An 18,733-nucleotide genomic window follows, 5' to 3' on the forward strand; every position below is an offset into this window, starting at 1 on the left:
CTCATCCCAAATCTCTTCATGACCACTCCCAAGGGCTCCGCATATATGTTAAACAGCATGGGGGACAGGATGGTACCCTGCAGCACCCCACAGCACAACTGCCAGGGGGCCAAAAGACAATCACTCAATGCTATTCTCTGAAAATGACCCTGGAGGTAGGATTGGAACCACTGTAATACAGTGATTCCAATACCCATCTCTCCAAGTTGGCCCAGAAGGATACCATGGTCAATGGTATCAAAAGCCACCAGGAGATCAAGTAAGAATATACGGTCTTACTCCCCCATCCTTCTCTCGATAAAGGTCATTCATCAGGGCGACCAAGGCTGATTCAGTCCCATAACCAGGCTTGAACCCAGACTGGAATGGATCAAGATAATCTGTTTCATCCAAGAGTACTTGCAATTGCTGCACCACAACCCTCTCAATCACCTTGCTTAAAAAGGGGATATTTGCGACCAGACAATTGTTGTCACAAACCAATGGGTTCAGGATGGACTTTTTCAGGCATGGTCGGATCACCGCCTCTTTCAGGGCACTGGAACCACTCCCTTCTGCAATGATGTGTTGACCACATCCCGGATCCACTCGGTCAAACCCCCTTGGCAAGCTTTATTGAGCCAAGAAGGGCAAGGGTCCAGAGGACACGTTGCTGGCCACATCATTGCAAGCACCTTGTCCATGTCATCAGGCAAGATCAACTGAAACCATTCCCAAGAAGTTGCAGCAGACGTTGCACTGGACACCTCACTAGGGACTACAGCAGATGTGGATGGGGCATCAAGATGGCTATGGAGACAAATAACTTTACATTGAAAGTGCCTTGCAAACAATTCATAGTGGGACTCCAAAGGGCCTAAAACGCAATTTCCTGGAGTTGATGTCAACAGACCCCTGACAATAAAGCTCTACTGGACGGCTACTTGAGGATGTGATGGTGGCAGAGAAGTGGGCCTTCTTCGCCGCCCTCACCAACACACAGTAGGCACGGTTATGATGTTTTTCACATGCCTGATCAGCCTCACAGTATGTCTTACGCTCTAGCCATCATCCAGACTGTTTTATTGCCCTTACCTCACTGGTGTATCAAGGTGAAACCTGGGCTCCACAATGCCACAGAGGGCACTCAGGGGCAACTGTGTCAAGAGCCCGACCTGCCTCGCTGTTCCACAGTGTGACAAGGGCTTCAACAGGGTCACCTGCTCTATCTACCGGGAACTCCCCCAGGGCATTCAGGAATCCTATGGATTCCATTTCTCTCTGGGGGTGGCCCATCTTAATCTGTCCACCATTCCTGCAGGGGAGGATCGGAGCCGTAAGTCTATAAACTTCACAAGGAAGTGGTCTGATCATGGCAATGGGGTGACATCCAACTCCGCATCTCCAGATCACCCCTTCCTCCATCTGGAGCAAAAACCAAGTCGAGGGTGTACCCTGCCCTATGCGTTGGGCCAGTGACAACTTGAAACAGCTTCAGGGTTGTCATGGAGGCCGTGAAGTCCCAATGCGGAACATTAGAGGCAGCCTCAGCATGGACATTGAAATCACCCAGGAATATCATTCCAGGCTCCTCCAATAGCACAGCTGAGATGGCCCCCGCCAGCTCAGTCAGAGAAGCTGCCAGGCAGCAGGGTGAACAGTACACCAGCAGCAACCCTAGTTTACTGTCTCCTTGGCTGGACACCAGGTGCAGGCCCTCACAGCTAGCTCCAAGACAGAGCACTTTCTGGTGACAGAGATGGAAGTTCTGTAGACCACAGCAACTCCTCCGCCCCCCTTCCTGCAGCCTCTGTTGGTGTTGCACCTAGTATCCAGGTGGGCAAAGCTTGGTCAGATCAACTCCTCCCAACTTACCCTCCCAGGTGTCAGTAATGTCCACATCAAATCGGCACCTTCATCCATGATAAAATCATGGATGAGTGTGGTCTTATGTGTACTCATCTGGCGTTAAATGACAGCACACACAGGCCAGCGGGCACAGCAGATGAGCAATGAGGTACCCGTCCATGAGAGGAGTGAGAGCGAGGCACAAGGCATAGATAGGCTTGTCCTCATCTTCTGTGGTAGATCACCACCTCCCCATGGCTGTACCTCCCTATATGTTTAATCTATGGAGCTCTTTACTCACATTTATTTTCTCTGGCTTTGTTTGTTTGTTTTACTTCTGATTTGAAACTTTTCTCCCTTTTCTCCACCATTGTTTTTTCCTTTCGCATCTAATTTTTGAGGTTCCAGTTTCTGCTCTTGTGTTGTTTAAGAGGCCCTCTCCCTCTGAGTCCCCCCTCTTCTGTCTTCACCATACTGCATACTCAAGCCTTCAATGCACTGGAACTGTAAATATCTTTTAATTGACAGGGAACTACCGAACACAAATTTGAATGCACTCCCAATTACTTTTCACAAATCTGGCTTCTGTCTCAAGGTGCGTTATTGGCCCGCACAGGCTAAAGATTAAAAAAAGAAGAAATGTGGCACCAGATAAATGGAAACTAAAGTTTTAAAAGGACCCTTTGTCCTTCCATTTTAATTGTTCTTGGTATTCTTTTAGAGGCTCCAAACATTTACCTATTAATTTATGTCTGTTCTAGCTATCAACACAAAACTCATATTCATCCTATTCCGCTGTAGTCTTTTTTCTTTTTCTTTCTTTTTTTGCCACCGCTTGGTAAGATGGTAATATGCAGAAACACTGTAAATATTTGCCTCATTCCATGACTAAAGGATACACATTCCTGGCTCCCCGTGAGGGTGCAGTGATGAGTTTACAGGGCAAGGAAGGGCTGTAGCTCAATGGTAGAGCATCTGCTTTGCATACTGTAAATGGTTCAGTCCCCAGCATCTCCAGGTAGGGCTGGGAATGTCCCCCGCCTGAAACCCTGGAGAGCCCCTGCCGGTCAGCATATTTACTTATTTAGACAATTTATATTCAGCTTAATTACAGTTGTATCGAAGCCATGTACACAAGACTCAATGCAATAACTATGGAAATGGACCGCCTTCAAGTCGATCCTGACTTAACAGCTACCCTATGAATAGGGTTTTCCTGGTATTCAGAGGGGGTTTACCATTGCCTTCCTCTGAGGCTGAGAGGTGGTGACTAAAAAGGGATTAAAACGATAAAATCAGAATTCATTTAAAAAGCCTGCCGGGAAAAAAGTCTTCCTAAGTGCCAGAAGTTCAACAGGGAGCGCACACTATTGAGCTACATGGGCCGTTGGTTTGACTCTGTATAAGGCAGCTTCCTTGGTTCCAGTGTTGGATGTATGCGTCCAGTCAATGCACTATGTATCCATGCAATTCAGGGAGACAAAGCTGAAAGATAAGTCTGGAAAAGGATCATTTGAATTAGCCCAAAGAAGTGACTCTAACTGTGGCCAACCTGCAAATCACAGCAAATGCAATTTTGCTTCACTTTGCCACACAAGGAGGTAAGCAGGAGCCAAATAAACGTTGTGTTCATAAAGAAAGAAGTACAAGGCTTCATGGTCAACTTTTCCCCAGCAGTGTACCATTCTGAGTGGCAATTTTCAAGATCACAATTACTGGGAGAATGTTTGGGAGATGTTTGAACAGCTAGAGGCCTGTTACAGTTTTTCTCAATACAGTGAGGAAACTTGGACTGCAACGCACAGAAAACTGGCAGTTTAATCTTAACCTCTTTAGAGACACTTAACTGATTTAGTTACACTATGCAGCAATTCACCAGAGACCCCCAGAGCAAACACAAGCTGTGCCACATCCCCCAAAAGAGAAACTGTGACAGATTATTTTGAAAGGGAAGGACAGAAACAGGAAAGAAAGAAAGAGACGAGAAAGGGACTTGCAAACATAAAGTGCAAGATTCCTGGTGGCAGTTCTGTAGCTGAGATGCATCAGGCTCGTGACACAGCATTTATACAGCAGCCTGCTGTTCCTTGGGATCCAGCAAATCCATAGGAAAGAATTGCACTGTCCATTACTTTTAAAAAAGAGGTGAAACAATAAAATGGGGCTGGGGCAAGAGGAAAACGTATAATTCTAACATTAGTGCTACTGTTTAGTTGTTTTGCAAGCTAGAGAACGGTCAGGTTTTTGAACATGCAGCTGAAGATTTCAAGTGTCCACACATTAAGTGTGACTGACTGCCATTTCCTTTTCACTCCTTCTACCTATAGGATGCAATAATTTGAACAGCTGTAAAAATAAGGGGGAAACAGCACCCTCCATACTGGGAAAGGAACACATGCTAACGTGGGAGTCTTTGATTCAAGGCTGATGCTGTTTTTAAGGGAGCAAAGAAGATTTCAGAGTTTGGTTTATACAGTGGCCACTAACGAAGAGATAAGACAGATGGAACAATTCAGTAGATAGACTTTGTTTCCTTTCCTTATCCATGCATTTATGTTTACAACAGACTACTGCCTTCCCTTTTCTCTATTATTATTATTATTATTATTATTAGTAGTAGTAGTAGTAGTAGTAGTAGTAGTAGTAGTATCCTGTCCTTCACCCAGAGGTCCCAGGGCGGGTTACAACAATTTTAAAACACATAATTAAAACAGTTAAAAACAACCAAACAACATCACAGAAAATAGGGTGGGTCCTTAAAATATACATCTTAGGTTTCAGAAGCCAGAGTAAAGAGGTGTGTCTTCAGCAAGTTGCCAGAAAGTTGTACAATGAAGTTGCCAGTCACACCTTGGAGGGGAGGGAGTTCCACAGCTTAGGGGCTGCCAGAGAGAATGCCCTTTCCTGGGCTGCCACCCCCCAAGCTTCCAAGGGTCTCAGAACTACAAAAGAGTCTCCTCTGCTGATCTCGACACCTGCGAGGGACTGAAGGAAAGGAGGCAGTCTTTCAGATATTTGGGACCTAGGTCATTTAGGGCTTTAAACACTAATGCGAGTGCCTTGAACTAGGCCTGGAAACGAACTGGCAACCAATGCAGCTGTTTTAAAACAGGGGTTATATGAGTTCTAAAAGGAATGGCTGCCAATAATCTGGTTGCTGTATTTTGAACCAGTTGAGTTTCTGAGTCAGCTTCAAGGGCAGCCCCAGTACAGTACATTGCAATAACCCAGTTTGGAACTTACCAGAGCATAGAGCACTGTGGCCAACTCTTCTCTGTCAAAAAAGGGCTGAAGCTGGCAAACCAGCCAGAGCTGGAAAAAGGCACTCCTAGCCATGTAGCAATACTGAGAGCTAGTTTGTATTATCACATTGATGCCACTGAATATGGTATCTCTGTAGCCAGTTTGGTTTCCCTATCTGCAAGGAATTCCCTACCCCCTCAAAAAAAAATTCAACTAGTCAGATGCAGTCTTGCCATTTTATAGCTGAAAACAATTACTTTTAGTTATTGCTTGGAAATGTTGAACTGAAATTGAATTTGAAGCCTTAATATACACTTCAAATACAATGTAATTTTGCAAATGACTAAGAGATAGCAGGTGATGATCATGTCCCCAAGCAACATCTGAGGAGCTATGAGGAAACAATATGTTCATCTCTGAGAAAGCACAAGGCACGTAGATATTTGTAAGCAGATCCTCAGATGACTTATATGTAATCCTGCAAGTGTAACCTTCTAGTGGATACATGCAGGGGAATATTTTTCACACCAAAGAACCACCACAGGTATCTGAGCAAAGGGCAGACAGAAGCAGGTTAAGTCCAATGAAATGGCCATGACTGTGAAACATTTTACTATAGTGCCACACAGTCTGAGCTCCATTCAATAAGGGCAGAGGATTGCACCATCCTGAAAATTCAATACCTCCCCTGCCCCCAAATGCAATTCCTGGGGGGGAAAACACTGGCTAGAAGTTACATGAAACAGCACTTACAATGATCCTATAACAGAGTCGCCAGTGAAGCCCTACAATACAACCACATATGTTCCAGCTAGCTGGACTGCGGACTGGCATCAGGCTTTTCTTAAATGATAGTCCTCACCCGATGAAATAACAAAACAGTTCAGTAAGGTCAGGACTAATATACTACGGGAATGTGGGCAGACCCAGAAAAAAAGAAGACACAAAACACTAGTTGCTGTCCCCTATAACACTGCACCAACATATCACCAATGATTTAGAGCCTATTCTGGACAATGATACTTCCTTCTCGCTAAGATGGTATGTCTGTGCTTATTTATAGACAGCCCTCCAATTAAAGCAGTTAATCATTAGAGGAAGAAACCTCAGAGTGAGAGACAGAGAGAAACACAAGAATCAGACCCTGCAACAACTCCAGATGCCAACTCTGTCCACATATACACTCAGGCAATACTGGCACAGGACCTAACATAACCAGAATGTTGGGGGCTCATTCACCACCACATCTTCTACATGGTATAATGCTATAATGTAATGACTTTTCTGCTTTCTACATAGGACAAACAGATCAGTCTCTGTCCAAAGACCTAAATAAACACAAATCTGACTTCAAGGGAATTTCAAAGGATGACTTCAGCATGAAACTATAACTTATAAAGAAAGTTTGATTCTATCCATTTAGGTTTGAACTGGAATACTGATTCCAGGTATGCAGGTAGTAGTGTGTGTGGTGAGGCAGAAATGCCCTCTTGATGCTGGCATTGTTGCTGCTTACCTGGATAAAACTGAGGCTGGGTGGTGGTGAGGTTACATGGCTGCACCAATGGGACTATTGCCACCAATCGAGTGCTCCTGCTAGTGCACACAGCCCTGACCTTGGGGGAAAAAATGGAAATGGACTGCCTTCAAGTCGATCCCGACGTATGGCTACCCTATGAATAGGGTTTTCGTGGTAAGCGGTATTCAGAGGGGGTTTACCATTGCCTCCCTCTGAGGCTAGTCCTCCCCAGCTGGCTACACTGCAGCTGCTAGGATGGTTGTGGTATCACCAATTACAGCTACTGTGAATGGTTACAAACTGTACATTTTACATATCATTGCCATTTGGCCTCATTCATTTCACTATATAGCCATATATATATAGCTATACTATATACTTGCCAACTGAAGACAGCCCTTCATGCATCTGACTGAAGTGGGCTCTGGTTTATGAGATCTTATGCTACAATAAATGTGTTTAATGTTTTATGTGCTACAAGACACTTTGTTGTTTTCAGTGTGTGATAGTTTTGATTCATAAAGAGAGTGCCCTGTAATATAGCTAAAGGTGGAAAATGCACCAGGGAGGTGCTGTTTCATCCCTGTTGGTAATTAAAGAGTAACATGTAGACCAGGTCAGAATCAAATCTAGCATTCATGTAAGACTAAGAACTATTTATTAATGCTGGGAGCTTACTGCTCTATCATTAGTGCTGCTGTAAATGTTCAACAGCCAATGGGATCATGCTGGTCGTTTATTGCTTAATATAATGCAATGCTTATATCAGGCAAAATTTGTTTTTAGTGACAGGTCCAGTATATAAGGTATTGATTAAGGGGGTGGGAGATGGAACAATATGTGATCCATTGACAAAAAACAGTAGTAGTTTGAGAAGTTCTCTTCAATAAATTATACTTCTTCAGGCATGTTATTAAATAAACAAAAAAACTCACACTTTTTCAAGTTCTGATATTTTTGAGCATTCTGCTTCAAAAGTGCAGATTTTTAAAAAGAACAGATTGAAGTAGAGGTAGCAAAAAAAGCAAAACTAGAACAATAAATGCTAGTGATGAAATTGATAGGGACAGTGGGGTTCTTATTATACATATTTAACACAGAATAGGTGGCTCTTTTATTTCAACAAAATATTCTGAATTATAGCTTTGCTTTTCCATAGTAAGGAAACAGCTCATTTTCCTTCTTATGAAAATGGGCCATAATTAATGTTCTGCAGAAAAATTAACAAGATAATTTAACATTATGTGATTAATTAATCATCAAAAGAAAGGTTTTGTAAGACAGCACATCCTGCCATATATGCCCCAGTTGTACCATGAGTCACTGGGGATGGGGAGGGAAACAAAGAGACATAAAGACTCTGGCATCCATGTGTCACCTCTGGGAGAAGACTCACTGACAATCAACACCAGTTCATTCAGCAGTGTCCTCCTGTTCAGACTGAATTGTGTCTTGCCCCATGAGCCTTATGTTGGCCAAAATCCAGATCTATGTGTTTAGAGGGAAGGAGCTGGAGATCTCTCACAGCAACCACCCATGCACTTTTCACTGGGTCATCTACTGATTCAAATATCCAGCCAAAAATACCCACATTAAGAGCCAGAATAAATCCTAAGAATGGAGGTTGTGTTTTTTTGTGCTACTTGGAGAGACGCAATGGGCACTGTTGGTTCTGCATGTAACCAATAGCTTGAGCAAAAAGTGAATGTGGCAGAAAGGAGTAGTAGGATGGCCTCACTCATCCACACAGATCTCTTTTCTAATAGCTTGAAGAATATGGATAATTCACATCCATAACTTCCAATTCCCTTCCCTCACACAGCAAGCGGAATCATGGCCATTTTAGCATTGTAACAGATACTGTAGAGTACCATACTTGTGAAGAAAAGTGGCTAAACAAGTATGGAAATAAACAAAGAACAATTTAATTGGTAATATAAAAAGCTGAAATTAAAGCAGATGTAAAATAGAAAAGTATTTAACAGCATGTGGATAAAAATAAAGACAAAAAGGAATAACTTGATGAAAATAGAAATTAAGAACAAACTGGGAAAAAGTTGTAGATGCATGAAAAGAAAGAAAGCAAGAATCCAGTTAGATCAGCCAAGGGACTGTCCTGAGAAGTTAATGACACGATCATGACATCTCCCCATTCTCAGAAATGGTGACAAACTCTAGTATTTTTGCTATGTGTTTATTTTACAAGGATTGCAACTTTTAAAAAGTAAACCTAAATTTTAAAATGCAGAGACAAACATGAATGCAAAAGTGAACTACAAGGAAAAAGAGCAATTATATCTTCAAGCAAATTTAGGTACAATTATGGGTCCTCGGATCCAATCAAGGGATCCAAGAGAACACATTTGTGGTTTTACATCTACTCTTGAAATGTTGCTTTTGCTGGCAAAAGTGTTGCTTGGCCAACTTTCTGGAGTCATCTGAAACTATTTCTCTTCAGGTACTTTCCGCAATGAAAGATTCCTGTTTTATACATCTGACTGGCACACTGTGTTCTATCTAGATAGCACCGGATCTGTTGGGGGACAGGGAGGGGTTCTGTGTTTTGAACAAAGCAGGTAGATTAGGTCTGAAGGTCTGAACTGCATTCAGACAGTAGTTTATTCCATTTTCCCAACATTTCCTTACCTGATAACTTCCGCATTTTATTTGATCTTTCACACAACATAAAAGCTACTTCTGGAAAACTAGTGGGATACAGTGGAAGTTTAACGCTCATTTCTGTATTAATTGCTTCCAGAAAAAAAACTGTTTGCAACCCCATTAATGCAGAAAATTGTGAAATTTGGAGAGTACACCAGCATACAGTTCTTTTCCACTGTTTTCAAGGTGGAACAGAAGTGTGCATGTGTGGAAAGGGTAGGGAAGTAGCACCATGTCAAATGAAATGACATTTGTTGTTGTGTAACACCACGCCCACCAGTGTGAATGAAATTTAGCATAACATGGTGGTATATTGGTCAAAAAGTCCCAGTTCCATAATGCAACAGGCAGGCCCAACCTTAGCATGTGCGGGGCCCGGGGCAAAAGCATAGTTGGGGACCCCCAAATTATTTCTCTCTATATATATATATTGAGAGAGAGAGAGAGAGATTTTATTTACAAATATATGTAATTATAATATTTACATATGAGACTAACAACCTATTAAATACAAATATGATTACCTTCACTTCAGGGAACAGGCCTCTAGTCAACCTGTTCCATACATATCCATTTCTTCATTGGTCTCTTGACATCTGTCTTCCTTTTGTTGATATCTGCTAGATATGGCAGTCTATTTCTAGGCATATTTTCCCATCTTTATCTTCCTAACTAAACAATTGAAAATACTTTGTGTAGAACCATTGTTTTAAATATCGAGGATGACAGAATTTAATCATTTCTGTAAATGTGTGGGACTGGCTGCTTTGTTGATGGGCAATTACTTTCGGATTAAAATTAAAATAATACAAATATAAGAAACTATATATAACTTCACAGTTGAAGAGCAGCGGCAGCACAGGGAAGCCACTGACTCAGGCACACAGCCGAAGAGCAGGCAGGGGATTCAAACCTCCCGCCTAAAAACAGCTGGCTAAGCGCCGCACACCCGCTTCACAGCTGATGAGCGATGGCAGCACAGGGAAGCCACTGACTCAGTCATGCTGCCGAAGAGCAGGCAGGGGATTCAAACCTCCCGCCTAAAAACAGCTGGCTAAGCGCCGCACACCCGCTTCACAGCTGATGAGCGATGGCAGCACAGGGAAGCCACTGACTCAGTCATGCTGCCGAAGAGCAGGCAGGGGATTCAAACCTCCCGCCTAAAAACAGCTGGCTAAGCGCTGCACACCCGCTTCACAGCTGATGAGCGATGGCAGCACAGGGAAGCCACTGACTCAGTCATGCTGCCGAAGAGCAGGCAGGGGATTCAAACCTCCCGCCTAAAATCAGCTCGGGAAGCTGAAGAGAGAGGGCTGTTTTTTGAGGAGCATCTTGTACCCTTACTTTTTTTCCTATTTTTTTTATACTTCTGAAAATCTTGGAGTGTTTCCTAGCATGCTGATCTTTCCCTCTTGTACGTGGGTAGTTCCAGTATGGCTATGCAAGGCTCAGTACTCAGAGAATGAATGTACTATTCGTATACTGTATAGGATTAAATAATTGCTCCTGTGGGGTAAAAATTAATGACATTTAACATTGGATTCTGAAACTCTTTCTTGAAAAAAATAAGAATTGTCTTAAGTACACAACTTATACTTTTCCTTTAGCCTTTTCCTATTCATATTCACACATGTAAAGTCACTTCTATTCCCTATAACCACAAAAAACAAACTCTTGTTATTGCTCATATTATCCCGCTTTAGGGATAGGAGTTTGAGAAAAACAGACTCTGTCAGTATTTCTGTCTTCAATGTTTGGCGATATCATGCAGCTTGTTGGGGGAGGGAGGGAGGGAGGGGGAGGAGAGAGAGAGAAAGCTCTGGAGATCTGACTTATCCTGGTTATGGAACTAGAGACTTCTTTCCTGTACCAAGCTGCTGATAATGAATGTCTGCAGTGGTAATTATTTACAGTGGAGCTAGAAGCAATTCAAAATGAATGACAGCTTATAAGAATAAGCTGTGATTTTATTATTTATTTATTTATTACATGTATACTCCGCCTTTCCTTCATCATAGAAAACCTAAGGTGGCATACATGTGGTTCCCAGGCGGTCTTCCATCCAGGTATTGACCAGACCTGGACATGCTTCACTTAGAGAGGTGATAGCCTGATGTGCCTTCAAACCATAGCTTGGGACCATAGCCTGACTGACATTAATCCACATGAGTGTGCATATGATTGATTGAAATCATTACAGGCATGGAATACAAACCACCAGGAACATCTCTTGAACAAATCCCTTGAAATTCGGGCTGTCATCCAATTAAATATATCTTAATTAATTGAATGAGTTTGGGTTGATTAATTAATCGATTAGATCTGCATAAATTTGCACATGGATTCTGAATATGAAAGCATTCTCTTTGGCTTCAGATGATGTATGAATATGTCAGAGTATGAGAGACAAGCAGGAATGTCTCTTCTAAGGTGGCATCTGTTTTTGTTTATCTAGGTATATAAATTAAAAATAACCTTTTATTTAAAAAAATGATGCCTGATTAATTGGGGGGGTACTTTTTTAATTAATTGAAAAGTTTTTTATCAATTAATCAACCTAACCAGTCAATCAACTAATTGCTGCCCCTCTACTTAAAATGACTGAAGTTTGTGCAAACTTACAGCCCTGCTCTGTACAATTCCCATTCATTTCACAAGTCCTTGCACATGAGATATTTCCAGTTGTATGCATGGGTATAATAAGCCGTATAATAAGCCTTTCATGAGAAAGGAAGGAGGGAACAATGAAAAACAAGAAAAAATAAAGTTGTTTCTGTTTATTGTCACTTTGATCACATCGCTATGATTTCTGTGAAGGCACACAGTGGTGTTTGCTAATGTGGCTACAGTGACATGTTGTGCTTGGCAAGTGGATCACATATGTCCTGCTATGCATTCCAGTTCTAATACCATTAGAAAGGTTACTAACAGATATTAGGTGCATAGGATTGACTTTATCTTGATGGCTTTGTGGCATATGAAATGCACTTGGAATGTATGTAGGAGGGTAGTTGCAAGTTATGTTCCCATCACACACCCTCTTTGCCCTGTCCCCAATTCATTTCCTCACCACATTGCATATTTGCTCATTCAATTTCTCTTTGCTACATCTGCCAGTGGTGATTGTTTGTGTTGACAACCCAAAGTACATAGTGTTTTTCCAGTCATTAGGCTGTATTGTGATATCAATATGATACCAGACCATTGTTGCACCATAAAAGGACAACTGATGCCAGTGGTTTATGCATTTGGCCAATCTATTGCTACTTTCCCAGACAGAATTAGACTAGTCATGCATTAAAATACAGATCAAACTACATATTGCACACAAGTGGTATAACAAAATTCTGAAGCTGTTTTCGTTATAGAAAAGCTGCTTTTGAGAGAGTGATTTGGAAGCAGAGAAATGGTGGGAGATGTCATGCCTTTTCCTTTTCCTATCTGTTACTTCTGTTCTGTGATTCCCCACCACCCTGGATGGGCTCCAGAGAAGTGCTACATACATGTATTTGGAGCCCCATGGGGCAAAACAATCATGGGTGGTTGAGTTGCTGCAAAAAGACCCAGCAGGTGAGAAAAGGCAGTACCGCCTCCCTATATTGGCATTGAAGATCAACCCTTCCCATCTCAACATTGCTTTTCAGCAGAGAAATGAATGGTTGGAGTTTTCTCACCCATGACTGCATGCAATGTGTAACTTGGCTCTAACAGACTCAGTCGTGAAGGTGAAAGCTTTCCCGCCCATCCAGCACCACATATCTGGCAGAATGTTAACTGGCTAACATAGACTGTATTCATCGCTTTTGACTTCTAATGCCCAAAGGCCAAAATGATTTAGTTTTTAACTGTAGCTGCTGAATCAATAGCTGTTGACGTTTAAGACAGTAATGATTTCCCCCCATAGTTTTGTGGCACTCTGTGACAAGTAAATGGTATGTGACAACTCCACACTGATTATTGTTTAAATGCATTGCTTTTCAAAAATGACTAACATTCTACCAACAACCACTAGTGCAATATATCCAGGAACGGTAGCATAATAAGCAGAGTATCCTCAAGGTCCACCGAAGGCTGTAGGAAATGTCAACGTAGAAGTAATGCTACTAACCTCCCTCCCCACAAATATTTAGTAATAAAGCAAACAGATGTAAAACACTTTGCCTTACTTGTAATTCCTTTCCCAGAACTTGACTGGCCTGGCGTATGATGTGAGAAAAATGACACTCCCTAGAAATGGACTCAGCGGAGTAGAAAAGATTGCAGTGGCCAGAGTTTGAAAAAAGAGCATTGCCGAATCTGAAAATTTCATGTTAAGGTAATACAATGAAGTCACTGCACTTGTTATCCTTAGAGCATCTTCTGACCTATTTATCTTACTAACTTAGCCCCCTATTTATCTTACCCCCAAAGAGGTAGAAGCGATGAAGTAACAGGTAAGAGCTACAGTTCAAGACAACAGCTACAATTATTCAAAATTACCTGATTTGGTTGTGTGTGTTTCATTTACTCCAGACCAGTGTAATACTATCAACATGATTATGAACATTTTCCCAAATGTTCAGTATCCCAGAGTTTGAATGCAAATTGGAAGCAGAATTTAGCCAAAGCACTCTAAAGTGTCACTGAGTTCAATGACAGAGATTGATGTGAGTGCTAACTGCCTAATTGAAATCAATGGCACTTAAAGTGTTTAACTTGTGCTGGATTAATCAATCTGGGGTGCTGTGCTGAAATGTCTCTAAAATTGATTCTTAATATTCTGTCATATATGAGTAACTTCTACTGTCAAAATAACTAACATGAAGACGGTCACGGAAATGCTTTTTTTTTAGAGAACAACATTTCTGTTTTTCTGCAAGGGCTAATTTATCAAACGTTTCATGTTATCTGTAATTTTAATAAATACTTATACTGTAAGTCCTTACAGATATTGAGAGAATGCTCTAGAATGATGTCTGTGTCTATTAGTGAGTATGTGAGATGAGCAGCCCTCAGAGCCTCTCCCAATGAAGAGGATAAGGGGTGAGGGAAATGCCAACAAAGTTCAGTTGCCATAACACAGTGGACTCGTGATTCATACTCGCTTGGAAGGACAGAAAGTCACCACCATCAGATAAGTGTAAGGAACAAGAGAGGTAGAGAAACAAAAGAAGAATGGTATAGGAAGCCTCCTAAAGACTGTTTCAAAATAGAAGGCATTACAAAAATGCTATCTAATGCCAAAGATCTATGCACACTCATGTGCAATGGAAGCACTCAATTCATGCAGGTATTTCTCTGAGAAGTTACAGGAAGGAAACATCAGAGGTCTCTTGCCAGTATGCAACTGAGGGATCTTAGATAACAGGAGGCCTGCATCTTTAACATCTTCAACACTAGCAGGGTCCAGTAGCATTTAATACTAGCAGCAATAACCCAATGAAAGGACTTTGGGGACTTCACTGTGAAAATGCAACATTAAATCTAAAACAAAAGCAAGGTTAATTCCTATTGATTTCAGCTGGACTTGAGTATATGTACCTGTGTGCTACATTGCAGTCTATGACTGAAAAGCTGATTTTTTGTTCCTGTTTGGCATGAGCCCAGAAGCTTTACACACAGCACATGATACAGATCTACATACATCCATACACACACACATGCATGTATGCACACATGTATGAAATTGCTTGAGTTAGTCATGATTACTGATGTCAATGTGGGAACTGGAAACTCACACATCTCTCTCAAAGGGAAATGCTCAAGCTCCACATACATCTGAGATCCCTGCATTCCACATGGAGCAAATAAGCAAGTTCCTGCAGAGGGCTTGTTGTGCCTTGTACATGAAACATAAGAAGAACAAGTAATTTATACAACTTATGTTTTGTAAACCATTTAGAGGTCTTTACATTCAAGGAGATTGCAGAGAAGCTAAATGAATTCTTTGCATCTGTCTTCACAGTGGAAGATATAGGGCAGATCCCTGAACCTGAACTAACATTTGCAGGAAGGGATTCTGAGGAACTGAGACAAATAGTGGTAACGAGAGAGGAAGTTCTAAGCTTAATGGACAATATAAAAACTGACAAATCACCGGGCCCGGATGGCATCCACCCGAGAGTTCTCAAAGAACTCAAAGGTGAAATTGCTGATCTGCTAACTAAAATATGTAACTTGTCCCTTGGGTCCTCCTCCGTGCCTGAGGACTGGAAAGTGGCAAATGTAACGCCAATCTTCAAAAAGGGATCCAGAGGGGATCCCGGAAATTACAGGCCAGTTAGCTTAACTTCTGTCCCTGGAAAACTGGTAGAAAGTATTATTAAAGCTAGATTAACTAAGCACATAGAAGAACATGCCTTGCTGAAGCAGAGCCAGCATGGCTTCTGCAAGGGAAAGTCCTGTCTCAGTAACCTATTAGAATTCTTTGAGAGTGTCAACAAGCATATAGATAGAGGTGATCCAGTGGACATAGTGTACTTAGACTTTCAAAAAGCGTTTGACAAGGTACCTCACCAAAGGCTTCTGAGGAAGCTTAGCAGTCATGGAATAAGAGGAGAGGTCCTCTTGTGGATAAGAAATTGGTTAAGAAGCAGAAAGCAGAGAGTAGGAATAAATGGACAGTTCTCCCAATGGAGGGCTGTAGAAAGTGGAGTCCCTCAAGGATCAGTATTGGGACCTGTACTTTTCAACTTGTTCATTAATGACCTAGAATTAGGAGTGAGCAGTGAAGTGGCCAAGTTTGCTGATGACACTAAATTGTTCAGGGTTGTTAAAACAAAAAGGGATTGCGAAGAGCTCCAAAAAGACCTCTCCAAACTGAGTGAATGGGCAGAAAAATGGCAAATGCAATTCAATATAAACAAGTGTAAAATTATGCATATTGGAGCAAAAATTTTTAATTTCACATATACGCTCATGGGGTCTGAACTGGCGGTGACCGACCAGGAGAGAGACCTCCGGGTTGTAGTGGACAGCACGATGAAAATTTCGACCCAGTGTGCTGCAGCTGTGAAAAAGGCAAATTCCATGCTAGCGATAATTAGGAAAGGTATTGAAAATAAAACAGCCGATATCATAATGCCATTGTATAAATCTATGGTGCAGCCGCATTTGGAATACTGTGTACAGTTCTGGTCGCCTCATCTCAAAAAGGATATTATAGAGTTGGAAAAGGTTCAGAAGAGGGCAACCAGAATGATCAAGGGGATGGAGCGACTCCCTTACGAGGAAAGGTTGCAGCATTTGGGGCTTTTTAGTTTAGAGAAAAGGCGGGTCAGAGGAGACATGATAGAAGTGTATAAAATTATGCATGGCATTGAGAGAGTGGATAGAGAAAAGTTCTTCTCCCTCTCTCATAATACTAGAACTCGTGGACATTCAAAGAAGCTGAATGTTGGAAGATTCAGGACAGACAAAAGGAAGTACTTCTTTACTCAGCGCATAGTTAAACTATGGAATTTGCTCCCACAAGATGCAGTAATGGCCACCAGCTTGGACGGCTTTAAAAGAAGATTAGACAAATTCATGGAGGACAGGGCTATCAATGGCTACTAGCCATGATGGCTGTGCTCTGCCACCCTAGTCAGAGGCAGCATGCTTCTGAAAACCAGTTGCCGGAAGCCTCAGGAGGGGAGAGTGTTCTTGCACTCGGGTCCTGCTTGCGGGCTTCCCCCAGGCACCTGGTTGGCCACTGTGAGAACAGGATGCTGGACTAGATGGGCCACTGGCCTGATCCAGCAGGCTCTTCTTATGTTCTTATGTTAAGCGGTATATACATTTTATTAAATAAATAAAAATAAATTCTGACACTACTTTTCATGATTGAAATCACCCCAAAGTAGTTTTTAGCAATCCACTAGAAAGACTATTCCATATTGGAGAATGACACAGGCTTCTCATCTACTGAAAACTTACAATTAGGTGTTTCCAAAACACATCCAGAGCTTCCCCAACTGCAAGGAATTCCTCATTCATTCCATACAAAGTGACACAAATGCGCATGCTAAGTGATGTAAATATATACTTGCACTTTCTATTGGTTCATTACGGAAGGACAATGACATAAGAACTCCATGTGCTCATCAAGTGTGGATGGACCTCTGGGCAGGTGATCTTTTAAAAATATCCTCTCTTCCTCTTCCCACTAATACACTTATTGTAGGATAGAGATAAAACTGTCAGTTGAGTTTCCTGAAGCCCTTTGGAGCTTTCTGCACAGGTCCTTGTGAATAGTAATTTGTGTTCAAAACTTTGAGGACAAAAAGCAGAACAGTTTTAGTTTTGCATACTTTGCATAGCTGTGCAGTCTGTCTTGCTCCATTGGAATCCACATTAGTTGGATCATAGATAGAAACAGTGCTTTCATAAGGATCCTAAGGACTTGCCATTGAGTAAAGCAGATGCCTAAGCTCAATATGGGCACATGCTATGTGATCAGTGTTCTAGCTGGAGAACACCTAGACAAGAAGTTAGGACAGACATGAATCTAACATCAGAGGACAGTTGAAAGAAGTAGTATACAAAAGCACAAGTGTCAGTGTGGTAGGTGTAACACACCCTTTGAAACTGCATTATACAATGGCGCATATAAGATACACTCACATCTTCACACACCGCTGGATGTGTAGTACGGCCAAAAAGTCCTTAACTATGTGGACCCTAACACAAAGAGCCTGTACAGCAATGTTCTATGGGACACATAGACTCTACATGAACATAAGAACATAAGAACATAAGAAGAGCCTGCTGGATCAGGCCAGTGGCCCATCTAGTCCAGCATCCTGTTCTCACAGTGGCCAACCAGGTGCCTGGGGGAAGCCCGCAAGCAGGACCCGAGTGCAAGAACACTCTCCCCTCCTGAGGCTTCCGGCAACTGGTTTTCAGAAGCATGCTGCCTCTGACTAGGGTGGCAGAGCACAGCCATCATGGCTAGTAGCCATTGATAGCCCTGTCCTCCATGAATTTGTCTAATCTTCTTTTAAAGCCGTCCAAGCTGGTGGCCATTACTGCATCTTGTGGGAGCAAATTCCATAGTTTAACTATGCGCTGAGTAAAGAAGTACTTCCTTTTGTCTGTCCTGAATCTTCCAACATTCAGCTTCTTTGAATGTCCACGAGTTCTAGTATTATGAGAGAGGGAGAAGAACTTTTCTCTATCCACTTTCTCAATGCCATGCATAATTTTATACACTTCTATCATGTCTCCTCTGACCCGCCTTTTCTCTAAACTAAAAAGCCCCAAATTTATTTATTTATTTATTTTTATTTAATTTAATTTATATACCGCCCGAAGCCCGAAGGCTCTCTGGGTGGTGTACATAAAAGGTAAAAGCAAGGACAATATATAAATACAATAAATACCATAACTCAAAAAACAAAAACATACAAACAATACAAGAACCAAACAACATCCTGAATACAACATAGTAATAAAATACTATAAAAATACACTTTAAAATGCCTGGGAGTATAAAAAGGTTTTCACCTGGCGCCGAAAAGATAG

At 41.8% G+C, this 18,733-nt stretch overlaps 1 protein-coding gene across 1 annotated transcript in view; it reads right to left on the reverse strand.

The window, feature by feature from the left end:
- The window catches only part of PCNX2 (pecanex 2), a 262,726-nt gene that overhangs the window by 100,791 nt on the left and 143,202 nt on the right, over window positions 1–18,733 (reverse strand). The window contains exon 23 of the mRNA XM_061624508.1: window positions 13,417–13,546. Coding sequence (XP_061480492.1) covers window positions 13,417–13,546 — 130 coding nt within the window. The remainder of the gene's footprint in view (window positions 1–13,416; window positions 13,547–18,733) is intronic.

The sequence above is a fragment of the Rhineura floridana genome, chromosome 4 (genome assembly GCF_030035675.1).
Source record: "Rhineura floridana isolate rRhiFlo1 chromosome 4, rRhiFlo1.hap2, whole genome shotgun sequence".
Taxonomy (NCBI): Eukaryota; Metazoa; Chordata; class Lepidosauria; order Squamata; family Rhineuridae; genus Rhineura; species Rhineura floridana.